The sequence below is a fragment of the Vidua macroura genome, chromosome 6, assembly GCF_024509145.1.
Source record: "Vidua macroura isolate BioBank_ID:100142 chromosome 6, ASM2450914v1, whole genome shotgun sequence".
In the NCBI taxonomy this organism is placed as follows: Eukaryota; Metazoa; Chordata; class Aves; order Passeriformes; family Viduidae; genus Vidua; species Vidua macroura.
In genome coordinates this window covers 49,839,854-49,857,513 of record NC_071576.1, presented here as the reverse complement: position 1 = coordinate 49,857,513, position 17,660 = coordinate 49,839,854, and the positions used below count along the sequence as shown (strand labels likewise).

Sequence of the window (17,660 nt, the reverse complement as noted above, 5' to 3'; positions counted from 1 at the left end):
ATAGCTTTTCTATAACATGGTCACTCATCCAACATCAACAGTGCTTCTTAATTGCTACTTTCTGTCTGGTTTTTGGCATGCAAGAGATACAAAACATAAGCTTCTGTTGTCCTACTGATTTAGTTTGAAATGTCCTTGAGTTACATGGCAGTATTGAGATCAATTTCTTGCATTAAAAAAAAAAACCCTTGAACAACTACAAAAGCAGCAGCTAACCAGAAACCCCTCCCCAAAACCAACAAAGCAACTGAAATTTGAACAGCAATTAAATCAATGGGAATTTTATTTTATTTTTTCAGTTTGGGTTAATCAGTTACATGTTTTTCCTCTATTCCAGAAATGAATGCCCATGTTATTTTCAAGGAATTGACTATCCCCCTGGAGAAAATGTCATGACCTCTTTAGGCAAATGGTAAGATACAAAATTGTGTTTCACATGACTAAATTGTGTCATATTTTTAAGAGCTGTATCAAATAATTTTGGCTAGTTTGTTGGGTTTTCTTGTTGTTGTTTTAGTTATTTTTAAATGAAATCTACAGAATAAGCCTGCATCAGTTTTCTCTGTGTTTGACAAAAGTCCTTTAGGACTTAGGCTTTCCAGGCTGCTGTGCTTTGTAATACAATATATTGAAGTGCAAAACAGAAAGAAAAGCCACAATAATTTCATGTATCCATACTAATGTGGAGAGCTCCAGAAAAGCACAGACACTTCCTGACTGTCCATAGATCTTCATTGCTATTCTCCTTCCCTTTACCAGATTTTAAATCCATTTATGAAGAATTATTAAGTATCTGTCTTCCACTAGTATAGAATCATTGTAAAAGAGCAATGTGGCTTTTATCAACTAAGAAACAACACAAAAAACTGCAGCCAATAGTAAATAAGCATCTCTGTTATTGTTCCTTCATTTGGCATTTGTTCTTGTCCTCTTGCTCTTCCATTTGCATCATTGCAGTCATGACATCGAAGAAGAAGTTGTTTGTTAGGTGATCCTGGCTCCTGCCTGCTGCATCCTTTTCAACAGTTATTTCTGTCTGGAGAAGGTTAAGTAATGTGGATGACAAGCTCTGTAAATAGCAAGCTTTCAGAAATAATATCTGAGCTCTGACTGCCCGTATCAGTTTTTACAGCACTTAATTAAAAGCAGAGCAAACCAAATCATGTCTGTAACAGATCAGTGTAGTACTTTAGTTTGTTACAAAGGCCACATTAGAAACTGGTTTGTCAGACTCCCATTGCAGTGGGGGCACTTAGTAAGCTCCTTCTCACTCTTGTCAGCAATCCATAAATACTGGCTGTTATAAATTGATATCTTACACATCAAGTTGGCTTATTTTTTTACCTTGGGGCAGATTCCCTGGAGTGTGCCAGGCAGCCCACTATGCATATGAGGCCCTGCAAAGGCTGGGTGCACTGTTGCCTGCCCTCCCAAGGTGTTCTTGTTTACAAAATGTGCCAAACAGCCCTGGCAGCCAAGAGAAGGGGCTTCTCCTGGTAAATCTTTAATCCTCCTCCTCAAAGATCTAGTTCAGCTAATTTTGCTGGCCCATGTGATGGATATATGGTTGAATGCAGATCATGTGATGGTCCACAAATGTAGTTTAAAAAAAAAATGCTGCGGACAAAAATCCTCTTTATGTTGATATCAGTGGAATTGCTTGGGATCTGGCAGCTTGTTTGTTAATAAAATTAAAATCTACTAGTTTATAGCTACTAGGATTTTAGCTGGAATTAGAGATCTGTGTCTCCCATCTAGTCGCAATCTTTACTTGGGGTGTTTTTAATAAGGCTTTATACAGATTTGCTGAGAGGAGAGGCTTTCAAATGTAGAGACACAGACTGTCAGCTCCTGTGAATTGCCTTGTGCTAAGTAATACATTAGGACTCATGTAGGAATACATGTGTGGATGAACTGGGGAAAAAATGCTATATGATGAAGTCTTTCTTTATCTGTCACTTTCTATTAGAAACAATGATGATCTTTATTATATTCTCCCCATCCTTTATTCCTTTTAATTGTTTCATCTTTGGAACTTCCCACTTGAAAACTACTTCATGGAATTTCTTCACTTGAATTTCTTCTTTATGGAATAGCTTTTCTGCTCTGTTGCTTTCAACAAGTTCTTTAAAATATTTTCATTGATATTATATCAGCCTTTGAGTTGCCTCCCTTCCTCTTGCCTGAGTGATTCTGTGCAGTCCTTGAGTGCTTTTCCTGCAGGGCTTTGGGGTCTATACACAACTCCAAATGTGCTCACAGGGAGGCTGTAGCACATACAGAATTTGATTCTGAATCTGCTGGCCACCCATAGGAGTCCTGGGGATGTTTTAGCCATTGCAAAAGAATGGGAAAATAGTTCTGGATTTCATAGCCTCAGGTTCTTTAGTGATGACCAGGACCTGAAACACAGCCAGCACTGCTACAGTTTTCTCTGACAATGAGCTGCAATAGGAGCTGCTACCATTTTAGAAAAGTACAGGACTGTATTGGCTTGAACTAGAAAGGAGCAGACAGTGTAAGTTTTCTCAGTGCTTCCCTGCATACAGTATCCTGTTAGGTTGAGTTTTATGCAGTTTTGAACTGTTTTATGCAGGGGAAATATGTTTTGGGAAGCAGTATGGGGGCATGTTCATGTATGTATTTTTTTTGTCAGCCCATGCATCTTAACTCCTAATAACACAATGCAGAAAATAAAAATTTGAAGTTTAACTAATATTCTTCATGAGTTAAGGCAATGCACTCTTTATCCACAGATATAATGTTTAGTGTAAACATTTATAAAATTATTTTCTATTGATTTATTCTGCATTACTAAATAGAATATATTAATGTTTTAGATCTTCGTGGCTCTCAGTACATCTTTGTGTATTTCTATTGCAGCCATTGCAGGGATGGCATAATGAACTGTAATAACAACGTAATAGGTGAGTGAAGAGAGAGGGAAAAGATACTTCAAGCCCAATGAATAGATTTCCTCCAGTCTTGGTGGAACCCCTTTTCTGAACTAGAAGATAGTGCAATGTGTGCAAATTAACTTCTGGGAGGGGATCCATAATTATCTATTTGTGTGTCTGACAGTAATACTCCTGCTTTTTACCAGCCTACTGTTCAAAATACTGTTAGATCTGAACAACTTTTCCCCCCCAGTACTTTAAAATACTATTTTTTTTTTCACTTGCTAATGCAGATAAGGTTAGCTGCATGATAAACAGCAGACCTTCAGTAGGGCAAACAAAGGTTAGCTTTGTCCCCAATAATATGAGGAGAAGCAACTGAATGTTACTAGTATTGTTGGATGTTATAATTTCCTTCCATATTTCACATCCATAATTTTTATGTTACAAAACCTTATTGCACACATTTACAGAATACAAAATTTCAGGTGTGAAGACTAAAGCATTTGTTAATTTTCCCCCCAGCACACAGCTGCCCAGTTGGACAGATTTATATTAACTGCAGCAATCCACAAGTGGATCCTGAGCTCAGCAGAGAGAGGACTTGTGAGAATCAGCTGCTAAACCTCACTTTCTCAGCACACCTTCCTTGTGTGTCAGGTTGTGTCTGCCCACCAGGGTGAGTACAGACAGATTTGCATCTTCTGGTGCACAAACATGATCGAGTAATTAATTCTACTTGTACAATTTGAGATCTCAAAGGCTGAGCATCAAACTTGTGAAGGCTTACCCCACAATACTGGTTATAAAGTTATTATACTGGTATAATTACTGGTTAAAGTAATAATAAATGCTGAAGAGACAAGTGGAGTTAAATGCTTCATAATAAAATGATCAAAAAACCAAGAATATAGAAATGGCAATGAAATATTTTTATTCAATCTGTGTTGTTACAGTGGAATAATTTTTATCTAGATTTTTTCTAAATATTTAACTTCTTATTTCAATATTTGGCTGCAGGAGATAAGTTTATTTATTCATAGGCATAATTTTCAGTACTTTTTCCCTCAAAAGGATCTAAGTCTTGGGGATTTATGGTGATAATGGACAGATGAGTTGTTGTAGAATCAAGCAGTGTATTGTTGAGAGAATTTGGATTATAAAAATAACTATGTTTTTAAATTATGTCAGTCTTAATGGAATTTAATTTCTTAAGCACATAGCCTGAAGTTTTTTGGTGTTATAACTCTGAAATCATTTGAACTGTTGAAATAGCTCAGCTCAAGTCTGTGCGCTCACTGAGTGATGTGTAGATATTTCTATCTCATGATAAAATATTGCTACTCGGGATTTTGGGATTTTACTTTAATACTCAGAAATGTCAAATGTGAAATGGTTGGTATCAAATGGAACCTGTAATTAATGGAACTCACGGTATGGTACTATTGAAAAGTGCTAAGGCAGACTTGGAAATGAACTGGAGTCAGATATTTTCAGAATTGCAAAAATTCACCCTCTTGGACCAGGCTGGCGCACTTCAAGGCTACCTTCAGCAACTCTATATGGCTGTCAGCTCAGATCATAAACTATTTATTCTCTGCTATTTTGTTGTGCATAACCTCTGAGCTTGTGATTTCTACTGCTTCCTGGTGGAATTTAGGTCTAGAATGTAAGCAATTAGTTTGGGTTTTTTTTAGCTTTGGAAGACTCAGTGTAAAGCATTGGTGATCCTAAAACTCAGATAATATGGTTTTATGGTTGTAAGATGCAAAGTGTCATGGTTTCCTAGGGACAGAAATACAAAATTAAGATGATTTGTCTTTATTGCAACTTTAGCAAACTGTATTCTTTTCTGCAGTATATTGCCTGTGGAGATACTAGCACAAAATTATTTGGTTTTGTTTTGTTGGGGGTTTTTTTGTTTGTTTGGGTTGGGGTTTTTTTGAGGACTTTGTGTTTTGGGATTTTACCCTCATTGCTGCTTAAGGCAGAACTAGGAAACAGTGTTATAAGCCTAAGGTTTGAATTAGGAACGTCAGTCTGTACCGATGAAATAGAAATCTAAATCACTTACAAACTTGTCAAAACTGATACCTTTTTTCAGCTCTAGTGGTCCTATATTGCTTATATGTTTGTTTTTATTTGAGGTTGCCTTAGGAAAAATTAAGATGATCCTAAACATGTGTGGTTTTCTGGTGTGCTTTTGGAAAAGCAAGAGACTTACGCTGTGTATTAACTACGCAGGTTTTTTATTGAGATAATGAATCTTGATTGTTTAGGAGTTTTAGTAAGAGATGCATTTGATAGAAGCTGGATAGAAGTTGGATATGAAGAGCCCTAATGTTTTAAGTCAGTCACTGAATTCACACTACAATGATTCATGCTGCAGATTGATCAACTTAACGTCAGAGCCAGTACAGCACAATAATGAGAAAATTTTAATTAAATTTTTGGAAGAGAAAATTGGGTAAAATACCATCACCTTTATACAGTACCTCATCCTGTGTTCATGTCCTTTCAAGCAGTGCAGGATTTAAATGCATTGTGAATTTAGGCAACTTGGAAATGCCTTTTCTAGTCTATCAGGTCTTACTGGTGAAATAGAAAACTGAGGTGACATTGTCCGCTTTAAAGGGTAAAACAGCCATGGAATTTCTTTGATCTTAACATTAGTCCTTTACCTGAAATAAGTTTCATTCCTTTATTCATGCTTTTGTTCCTGCTTGAGATCTTGCATCAGTTTTTCTTGATTCATTATATGTAAGCTAAGCTGATTTAAGTAGCAATGAAATCAGTTTAATGTGTTTGATTAGTTGACTTAGGTAAAATAGTTTCAAAAGTGAGTGAAGTAAAGTGAATATGTCACAATTAAGAAACCTGTTTAGGAAGGTACATTTTTTGAGGAGGAAGGACCTTTCTGATCTGTTTAGTGGGGTGATTATTCCTCAGTGATACCCTGAAAGATGCTTAAGGAAAAGAGCCTCTTTCCACAAAAGGAGAGAACATCTTTTCACAGAATGATGTTAAGATTTCAAGGGAGCAATATTTTTGTTTTGCAGTGCTTTTTTCTAAAAGCTAAAATATTCTTTCAAATACTTCACTACTTCTAGCATTCCTTCTTTTTTTTGTGCTTACTGTGCAGCTGTGCTTCATTCTTTTTCCTCTGCAGTGAGTAAATCAGATGTGAGTAACCATGCTTAAGTAAATATCTAAATTTACAGGAGATCGTTCTATGGGTTACAGTTTTTTATGGTACAAAAATTGATTATATACTCTGCCTATTTTAGAAACTGTTGAAATCAAACATTAATTCTCCTGGAACTCACTTCCTAATATTGATTCACCCTACTTTGCTGACATATTAAGTAATTTTTAAGACTTTATTTATATTTTTTCTTACTGGTTTTCATCTGTCACCATTTAAAGGGAAATGTTCTATATTTCTATGTTGCATTTCAAAAAAATAAATAATACACTCTCAGTGCATATTTTTTCAAGTATAATATTTGAATTACATTTTCTGCTTCTGGGTTTCTAGGAATCAAATTATTTTTCCTCCTTAACGATAACAAATGTGCATGATTTGACATGGAGACAGAATCCTTAGACTGCAGAAGAAACGAGGAGAAGAGATAGAGTGAAGGAGAAGGAGGGGAATAAACAGTAGTATCTTCCTACATTTTTGGATGCTGTGTGACATGTTTGCTCCAAATGGACATATGCTGGTTTGTGCCTGTCCTCTTCTATTGGTTCTCCATGGTTTCCAGTCAGACCAGTAATGATCTTCAAAACAGCTTCTGTTCCTCGTTGCTTACAGCCTGCTTTTAGTGCTGCTGTCAAGAAAAGCAGTCACTTTCCTGAAGGAATTACTTGTGTTTTCCCACTTCGCTCATTGACAGGATTTTATGCTTTGACTACAGCATGAGTTAGATTTAACTGATCTGTACTTTATAGAGTGTGCAGCATAAAATTTGTGCTGTATTTGCAATATATATAGTTTTGTGGGGGTTGGAGTTAATTAGCTTAGAGGTATCTTCCAACCTAAATGGTTTTATGATTCTAACAAGAGCCCTGCCAGATTTTTGAATACAGGTGCTTTCATGTGGACTGATTCAGATTGTTTAATGACATACATCAGTATTTATTTTAGATCATGTTATCCATTCATATTTCCATTAGCTGAAATATTCAGCAATTTCCATGTCTATTTCATAATAATTCCATCTTGCTGGAAAAACCAAGGCCCACCAGCTTCTAAGTAATAATGAATAATAAATACAAATTCTGAGAGTTATGTCAATAGCTTGAAATACATATTGTCCCAAATGCAATTAGTAATGTGTTTTATTGCTTCTGTTACACCTACCTATTATATCTTCATAATTTTTTCCCTTCTATGTTTTGTTCCCTCTGTAAAACTATGTTAAACCAACCACTATACAATTAATCTAGATGAAGCAGTGTCTGCTAACTTTGCAGTATTTTGAAACTTCAGTTTCACAATTTTCATGACTAACTTTTTTTTGAACTCTAAATCATAGCCAGACTTCTCTTCCTAATCATGCTTATAAAACTGGCTGTAATTTTCTCCTTGTTTCACTGACTTTTTTTATTTCCCTCTCAATGTTAGTACTGCAAGGGAATAAAAAGTTAATTCTCAGCTGGCTGTTAGCAGTGGTTATCTGTACATCCAGGTCACTTAATTTCTCACTGTTCAGCAATATTCAATACCCAACTTGATGTTTTCTTGAGTGTCAACAGACTGATTTTAAAAAGAAAGGAACATCACTTTAGAATAACTAAGAATATAGTGTGCTCCATAATTCCAAGTAGGTGTATTTATTTTCGTGGCCTGTGAGTGTTTGAATCTCAAGAACACAAGGCAACTGTATTGTAGTTTTCTTTTTTCCTTGCACTATATGTTTACTTGTTTACAACTATGTGGGCCACCTTTTTAAGCAAAATGCCTGACAATTTTTTTCTTATGTACATTTAGGAAAACAAAACCAGTCCTTTCTTCCACCCCCCACACTCTGGATGCAACTTATTATTTACGACGCAGAAGAATATATTTTGTGCTAAAAACTTGACTTTACTGAATTTGAGGAAATTTAACATAATTAGAATTCTTATGGCTTTCTCTTTTTTTCATCACTTATTGCTCCCATCAAATAAATGAGTGAAGAGTTAGTAAACCGAAAGCTGTAATATCCTGTAATTGTAATGAAGTTTTGTAACTAAGGAATATCATACCAGATTTTCCTTCTAAAACTTTCTCAATTATCATTGTATTTCTGTAGTATGTATCAAGTGACACATAACAAGCTGAAACACAATCTTGGAAGGTTTTATTAAAAAAAAACCAAACTCATAACTTCCTAATTTTCACAAAGAAATCAATGTTGTTTTATAAATGTGCCTATGGAAAACTCTATTAATGAAGAATTAAGATGGGAAGAATACAGATGAGTTTCAAACATTTTTTAGAAAACTACTCTTTACTAATATAATTACATTGACCACGTTATGTCTTAAAATAAGTCTCCTTAGATTAAATAAAAATCCTGTGCTTTTCGTGTGTGTTTAGTATAATTTTTCAGAAGACCTACTGCTCCTCAGTTTAAACTCAGAATTTACTATTTTTATCAGTGTGAAAACAAAACCTGTTTTCTGTCCAAACTTCAGACTTCTGGATGGCCCTGCTGCTATCAGGCTAAGTATTTTTAATCTTTTGGTTTAGGCAGAGCTTTGGAGAGGTCTGTTGAGATCTAATGTTTTCCAGGCAAATAAGGATTAACCCCATGGGGACACCATCATGGCTATGCACTTGACTATTTCCTCAGGAAAATACAATTCTCTTACAAAGACTGCATCAATGTTCCTATGTTTGGGTGTTTCAGGAACCAATATTTATCCACACCACATTTTATGCTGTTTTCTACTTCTGATGGCAATAGACATAGCATGCTGAAGGTGCAGGAACTGATTTCCAAAGAAAACATTTATTGCAGTGCCCTTGCAAGACAATCCAGTTCTTTTCCATTCTTGTCTGTGTTTCAGACTTGCAAATTTCCTTAAAATATTTTTGAGCTCCTTATTTTCTCTTGCAATTCTTACAAACCTTCTTGGTTTCCCATGTTCTAGTTTATACCAGCTACAAATAAATATCTAATTTTTTCCCCTGTATTTGAATTAATTGACAGTAAAACTTCACTGACAGTATCATTCAGGTTCTGGAGCACCTTTTCATATGACCTTCTGCTTTCTGACTTGTTTTAAGAGAAATATTGAATTCTGTCACTTAGTTCAAAGGAAGACTTCCATTATGTTCAGAGTTACTTTCTGAAATTCTGGTACTGGTGGTAGAGCTGATTGCAGGAAGGTTTCCTATCCAGGGTGAAGCTGCAAAAGAAACTGACTGTCTCAGTTAAAGCATCAAAATAATTTGTTAACACAGAAAGATGGAAGGGTACAGTGAGAATAATGAAAACCTTCCAAGCATTCTACAAAATTACTTAATATTTTGGTATAATAAACTGGGGAAAGAGGAAGAGGAGATTTTAAGAAGCTCCCCAAATGAAACAGAAAACAGTCAGCCAGAATATATTAACTCTTCCTGTTGAGACTGTGAGTGAACTGTAATGAAGGCATTAGATGCTATAGTAATGTTACTAGTGTTGGATTTTCTCTGAAAATTTATCTTGTTTTCTGGTTAGACAAGTCAAATGCTCCCTGCTGTTTATTTTGTTCATTTTTTGCTTCTCTTAAACTCTATTACAGACCTTTGTAGGACGATCTGTGAAATCTTTAGAGAGTAAATTTAATGTTGCAGCAAAAGTACTTGTGGGTGCATAAATCAGTTGATGTTGGGCTGTTGCAGGAGAGCAAGGAAGGAGCTTGTGCAAGATATAGACTATTGAAAACTGCTCTGCTGGAAGCTGGGAGAGAGATTTTATTGTTTTGGTACAGATTTGGGATATTTGCAGGAGCAAAGAAGTGTTTGAGTCACAGACGACATTACTTCTAGTGGTGCCTTTACCAAGATTATTTACGCATTTCTGTGTGTGTGAATGCAGAAAGCTCTAGATAATAATGAGATAATAAAGAAAGTTCAACAGGGTGAAGTGGGATAGTCATCCTTTGAGAAGTGGGATAGTGTCTTTGCAGTTCATTGTAGGCTGGACAGTAAGTATAAGCATCAAGAAAAATGTCTGATACTTCAAAGAGGAGCTGTGCAAGGCCTCTCTGTAGGGTATTTGTGGTGAATTCTTAGATCATTGAAACCTATCTGTTTGCTTGGCTTTACAAGAGAGAAAGCTGTTATCACTTTTTTTTTTTTTAATCCAGTGTAATAACATGAGGAAAAACCTGCATTTAGTGCTACCTTGTCAGTGGGATCTCTTTGTGGCTGAATGTGCCCCGTTCAGTTCTGAGCAGCTTTAAACCAGTGAGAATTTCAGTCTCACAGTTGATTGTCTCCAAGTGACACAATGCTTGAAATAAGTATGGATTACAAAGAACACTTTACCTACCCTGGAGGAAAATTACAGTTTTTCAGTTTAATGGGGGAGGAGGGTTTATGGTGTTCTGCACATTCCCATTCATAAGCCTTACAGAGATGTAAATCTCTGTCTGATACATAACATACTGAAGTCTAAGTCAAATACAAATTACAAATCTGTACAATTTAATTCGCAAAATACAAATTACCAGCTCATTAATATGAGCAAATATAATGTCCTGTGATAAATTCAGTGATGAAATGTTTCCTTTTGGCTAGCAGGGAAACAGGACGTTATTGTTACCCTGTTTGTCATGGATGTGCCTCACACCTATCACATCTTGTCCATGGTGTCATATCTTGCATAAATAACAGTGCTAAACATCAGGAGCAATGAATCTCTTAGGAATACAGAAAAACCTGTACAAAATTTGTATTGCTACAGTGAGGTACTGCGATTCCAAATAAACTTACCTTGATGAAAAGAAAAAATTATCTGCCCAAAAGTACCATTTGAAGAGACTGTTTATTTGTCAATACAAGTACATTTCAAACATTAGAAACAAGGATAATCCTAGACTGTATGGTGCCTGTAAGGATTCCTTTTACTATGGAACTGGCATATTAGCTGCTCTGGATTCTTGTGTTGTATGGAATGGGGCAGGATCAAAACAACTTGGATCTGCAGCATTTGGAGTGAAAGACACTGCTGCAGCTTGTCAAGAGTTCAAGTTTCACAGCTTTCATTTGAGAGATGGATTTGTCATCACAGCTGTTCTGTTATTAGATCCTCAGGTCCCATACTGGTATGGCTTTGCTAACCCAACAGCATGACAATATTTATAATAAAATGAATTGGTTTTTAGAAGAAAAGCAACTTTCCTGGGCTCAGTAAAATGATAGCTTATTTAATAAAATAGATCAATGCTTCTGGTGTATTTCATGACCTTTATTTGTAGAATCTGCTTGAGATCTCTTTGTCTCTTTATCTAATTTCAGATTTTCTGAATATTATCAAATAGTCACGAACATTTTACTTCAAATTTAGGACTGGTTGCGCTATTTAGTCTTTCTGGACAAGAATTCCTCTGTTCTTTCTCTATAAAAGCAATCTTTTTCACTTTCTTTTTTCTTTAATAGTTTTCCATTTTTATCTGCTTGTCTAGGAGTTCTGTATAAACACAAATTCATAGCATTAATCTTGAACTGTAAACAGCTATGCATATGGTTAGCTATGGTATAATGAAAATCTCCTTTGAAGACTGTGAGGATACTTCTGTTGCTAAAATTGAGTATATTTGTAATTGCCTGCATGAAGGTGCAGAAATAAATATTAATTAACTAATACAATAATTTCATGCAGCCAGGATAGCTCTTTTGGTATTGATTAAATTATTCACGGAGCAAGAGGTGTAACTACAGCTATAGAAAAACTGTAGTTAAATAAAAGTCTTTCAATCAGTGAAAAGAACGAATAGGACAAGAAGAAATCCTCATTTAAAAATCCTTAGACTAAATATGCCACAAATTTTGGAGAGTAAGAGTACATACCTCTAGAACCAAGGGCTGCGATGGCTCCCACAACTCATGGATTATCTCTTGGCTTGAGTCAAATGCAGTTTAATTGGCTGAGTTACAAAAAAATTTGGTGAAATTTAGAGGATTTCTAGAAATTTGTAGTTTCCCTGACCTTAAAATCTGTATATTCATGAGTTAATCTTAGAGGGTTAGTGATTAAAAGGTTAGTACCCAAAGTGCTGGCAGTTAATAAAGATAAAATATTCAGGTGCCTGTGAAAGGAAGATACCAAATTGCTCATACAAAATTATTAACAAAATGGTGCCTTTTCAGTTTCAGAAGACTTTAAATATTATTTACATCTCAATAACAAAACTGGTAGCAACTTTAAAGTTTAGGAAAATATTTTTGTATCTAGATACCAGCTGTACTGCTGCTGGATGAATATTTTTTGTTCTTTTTATTTGATAGTCTTGTGAAACATGGGGATATGTGCTTGGATGCAGATGAATGTCCATGCTCATGGAAAGGCAAGGAATATTTTCCAGGTGACAAAGTAATTTCTTCTTGTCATACATGGTAAGTGGAGATCTATTTAAACAATGAGTTCATTTTAGTTCTGTATTTGTAGGTTAATTATTTTTCCTTCATGTGTTTTAATCATAAATTTCACAGCAGATTATCTAAACCATCTACTTTGACTTTGTATTTACATTTCTTCAAAGAGCTGTTAAAACTGGTTCAGATTTTGTGGTTTCAAAGTACTTTACATAACAAAACAGTAGCAATTTGGGATCTTTTCAGTTTTTAAAAATCTTGATTTAGAAAATGACTTTTTTTTTAATTTTCAAGGTTATGGCTAGTATTCCTAAAGTACAGGTAAAATCCCTTGAATATTACATCTGAGTGACATTTTGGAAAGCTTTTTACTTATACATTTTCACATCTAGCATTGAATCTGAGCTGTCTAGAGACCAGAACATAACCCTGTGTTCTTAAATCTGCATCCACTACTATGTTGAATTAAGGGGAGTACTGAACAAAATCATGTACTGAGCAAAGAAACTGACAATTTGGTCACTGATTTTGTGTGTGTGGATAACTGATGAATCAATCAGCATTCAAAGGGAGAATTCCAATAGGAAAGGGTTTATCGGATCGTTTGAACACATGCAGACACCTATTCCTTTTTTCCCTTTACTATCCAGTGTTGTAAATGCAGCACATACCCTGCCAGGTTTCCTTGAGCACTCTCAGTAGGATATGTTTTATTTAATAAGCTTCGCAGGAGTGTGAAAATACACCCCACCTACCTGATCCTGGAACAAGCTCATTTCATGACAATCTCTGCCTGTTTTCCTCTCTGGCCAAGGCTGAATGTTGTAGGCTGGCACTAAGCAGTGCTACTTGTCTACTTGTCTTACCCGAACCTCAGAAAAACCAGCTCTACTGCCAAGCACCATGATGCTTTGGTAGAGGTGTAGCCTCCAGGTGCCCAGCAGAGCAGCTCCCTCTTTTTGTGCCCTCCTTGTAGCTTACCAGGAGCATTTAACTGGTGTCCCCTGGTGAGCTGCTATTCCTGGCCAACACAGCTCAGGGTAGCCCAGCCCAGGGAAGGCTTGTCCCATCAGCACCAGGCTCTGCCTTGTCTGGATGTCGTGCTCGTGCCCCCTCCAGCCTTGTGCTGATTGCCTTCCTCTGCCTCTCGTCAGGTCCTCAGTAGCTGCTCTAGAAGAGATTTGTAGCCCTTTGGTCGACTGTTGAAACGACTTACAAGGCATCTCCACTGGGCAGGCAGGTAAAGCGACCCGGGTTATTCACCCCCTTGTTTCCAAAGGCCTCTCCATTTGGACGTGGTGTGGGATTGCTTGCATCAGAGAGAATTAATTTATCCCATCTAATCTGTATGAGACTTCACCAAAGGCAGCAGCAGTGCAGACAGAAAGACACTGGATATTTAACTTTCTCTTTATTTTTTTTTTTATCTGAGGCTAGGCTAATTAATTCATGCACAAACCCATAACGTTGTCATGGCTGTTGTAGTCTTCCACATCCAGAAGCAGAGGCAGATTAAATGGTAATGGCTTTTTGGCAATCAGTTCATGAATAGAGGGGAGTCTGCAACAAGCTCTGCTTGATACAGAGCGTATAAAATCTGAGTCTGCTGAGTGGGTATGCAGGGGTGTATCTGATATGTTAAGGGAAATGTACAAAGTATGAGTGCTTCTGTGCAAGCAAGCACACTTAGGCACTCATAGAAGTCGTCATACAGTGGGGTTGGTGCATTGAATTAGCGTGTGTTGATAATAAATATCATCTTACTCATACTTGATGTAGTGTTAGCAACATAAATATTGATCTGATTTATCTGTTGAACAGTGATGTGACAAACAAAATAACTTCATAAGTTGGCAAAACTACCTGTGAACTGACAGGAACTTTCAGCCCAAGCTCTGGGGTCTGTCTGACCTGTGGCTCTAAGTTTCCCAATTTTTGTTTTCAGGGCAAGTACCTGAAATATTTAGCAGGTAGTGGCAACATTAAACAAAAACTGTTCTAATGCTCAGGCTATCAGATAAACATTTTGATGGTGTACTGTGCCAAGATGCGTTTGTGCAAGTAGATGTGCTGGTCTGCTGTTGTCATGCTGAAACCACTGAGCAACTGCTGGTCACTCTCTGTGGGCTGCTGAATTTGGCCTCCTGTATTTTTTAACAAATACTTCTTGGAAATATGCTTTGTGAAAAGCTATTTGAAGTTTAGAAGATTCTGATAGCTCAGCTTTTCCAACTAGGGCTCTCTAGATCCTCACAAGTAAATGTTAGTTCGCTTAGTATAAAACATGACTGCTGTAGAGGACTTTAAAGACATTGTGTCTCTTAATCTCTTCCTTGACTATAAATATGTTCCTGAAAAAAAATAAATGGAACTCCCTAGGATTTACATGCTAAGAAATGTTTCTGCACAGGCTCTTAAGATATCAGCATACGGAGAAGGATTTGAATAGGTCAAGAGTGAAGCTAAAACCTAATGTCTCAGGAGAACATGAGAAGCAGCATTTAATTTTCCAGTCCTAACATAATTTCTTCTGTTTCCCTCTCTCTCCATCAGCTTGATGAGTTTCCTTTCTTTGGTACTGTTCTGAGGTGGCTGCAGATAGCAAGTCCTGCTGCTATTTCCTTGTGCTTTTCTATAGCAAACACTTCTCACGTGTATTTTAAACTTATTTTAGCCATTAGTGTATTGGTACATGTAGTGAAGCAAAATGCGAGGAGTGGAGCAAATCAGTGATGGGATAAGCAGAGTCTTGGAAAACCTGTACAGTGGCTCCATGTAGGTGCAAGCTTATTGCTAAGCGAACTGGAGGAAACCCGATGCTACCAGTAGCTGAAGCTGCCTAGATTTTCTATTATTTGCTGCCCTTCTGAAAAAAAGTGATGTACTGGCACTGTAATAGAAATATGAAGGAAAAGTTACACTGACAAAAATTTATACTCAGATAAAACTTCATACTTCCTGCTGCTTCAGTATATGAGATGTCAAATGTTAGAGATTTATCCAGTATTTCTGTAAATCACATTAAGACTTTAGTTGTAAAGCATTCAGCATTCATTTAACAAGGAAATTAAAAATAGTTTTTTAAAAAGTAAACTTAGGCATGTACCAAACTGTACAATATCACATGCTGTATTTAGTTTAACCTACATTTATAAGGATACCTATACTAAAGCTATGCCAGGGCACCATCTTTGCTGTCTTTATCAAGGAGAATTTAAGTGTCTGGGTAATTTGGGAACCTAGTAATGAGATTTTAATGATTGCTTGTGGATGCAGGAAATGAAATTCTATCCATAACTTGAAATTCCATGAAATTCCATGAAATATCCATGAAATTCTATCCATAACTTATGTCATTTCTGAAAATGATTGCAAGAGGGTGGTTCAGAAAGAGGCATCCAATGTTGCAAAACCTCCTATTATGCAAAGAGAATCCACTTCCCTTATGCGCCAAAGGGAATTCAGCAAGGTCTGAACAGTCATTTTGTAGATGTGTGGTGAAAGCCCTTTGATGTTTAAGGTGGCCATGGACATAACTTGAACTGTTCTAGAAATTCCTAAACTCTTAGGCTGGTGTTTGGGTGTGATGACATCTGGAAAAAGAGTAAGTCCAACAACATGGTTCTTTTAAGGACCTTAAGCACCAAAATAATGCTACTGCAACATTTTCTTGATAATTTTGTAAAATTCTTATTCAAGGAGAGAATGCATGGAGACTGTAGTAACAGGACATGCTACTTTTTAACTTTAAGATTCAACTTGTCCAGAAAAAAATGTTTAGTGAGAAGCTAAAAAAGAAAGCTTTCTCCTTGTGGCATGTTATTGGTGTGCACTAGAGAATAAATGGTATTGCGTTGCACCGGGTTTTTTGTTTTGTTGGTTTTCTTGGTTGTATTTTTTTTGGTTTTTGAGACTTGTTGTGGTGCCTATATATTCTGAAGCCTTTAAATTCTCATGGAAGAAGAAATGTAGATGGTATGAGTTCAATATGTATGGTGTTTTCACCAGAGAATTAATTGATGTGTCTTGCTTCTAGCCAACATTTCAAAATGTTTTTGTCCCCACTCCTCACACTTGCACAGCTTTTGTTTCTTTGCTTCTCAGTGCAATAGCTGTAATCATTTGTCTGCGCTTGCAGCTGATATTCCCATTATTGGTCATACATTTTTCAGCATTTGCCAGCACGGATCGTTCCAGTGCACCTTCCAGCCCTGCCCATCGATGTGCACGGCGTATGGGGACCGGCACTACAGGACCTTCGATGGGCTCACCTTTGACTTTGTTGGAACTTGTAAGGTTTACCTGGTTAAGGTGAGACTTTTGTGTAAAACCTCCCTAAAACTGGATTTACAACTACCTGGTAAAATCTACCATTGTACTTACTTACTTACTTCCCTAAAACTGGATTGACAACTACCTGGTAAAATCTACCATTGTACTTACTTACTTCCTGCCTGTGCATTTTGCTGAGTCCTACATCCTGGTTTTTTTTTCATTTTTGGGACTGTTTAGACTTTGAATCATACATAACATAAACACACTCTGAGGTTTCTGCTAATTGAACTATGTAACAATATGTATATTTATATTAGTATGTTTAAAAATTGACTTTTTTTTTTTCCTCAGGGTACTTCTTCAACCAGTCTTTCTGTCATTATAGAGAATATTGACTGCTTTAGTACTGGAATCATTTGCAGAAAAAGCATTTTTATTAATGTTGGAAAATCTCTTTTAGTATTTGACGATGAGACTGGGAATCCAGTAAGTTTCAGTTTTTACTGCTGGTCAAAAAGCAGCATATGTACTTCTGCGGGTGTTTCTTCCTTTCATAACCAAAAACCTACTGTGCCACTTCAGTAGCAGAGGTGTAAATATCTTTACAGTGAATGCTGATGGCATCTGGATTGTTCAATCAAAACATTAAACAAAATCTTGTCTGCATTAGACAAAAATGTTAGAGGAGATAATTGTAGCTCTTTTGTTTAGACTTACTTTCTGTTTAAGATCTTAGGAAAAATACAAGTGTTTTGAAGTCAGTGGGAGTTTTGCTGTTAATTCCACTAGAACTAAGAGCTTAGTCAGGTGTGGCATATATACGAGGAATATTTCTATACAGTTAAAAAATCCCAACAAATTACAGCCCCTGTGGAGTATATCCTCCACAGCCTGAATTTCATTTTTGTTTT

General features: G+C 36.3%; 1 protein-coding gene across 1 annotated transcript in view; it reads left to right on the top strand.

Moving 5' to 3' along the window:
- OTOG (otogelin) overlaps positions 1–17,660 on the top strand; it is a 90,962-nt gene that overhangs the window by 27,613 nt on the left and 45,689 nt on the right. Inside the window, exons 21-26 of the mRNA XM_053980212.1 lie at positions 338–412; positions 2,884–2,927; positions 3,423–3,576; positions 12,388–12,495; positions 16,647–16,785; positions 17,101–17,235. Of these exons, the coding sequence (XP_053836187.1) occupies positions 338–412; positions 2,884–2,927; positions 3,423–3,576; positions 12,388–12,495; positions 16,647–16,785; positions 17,101–17,235 (655 nt within the window). The remainder of the gene's footprint in view (positions 1–337; positions 413–2,883; positions 2,928–3,422; positions 3,577–12,387; positions 12,496–16,646; positions 16,786–17,100; positions 17,236–17,660) is intronic.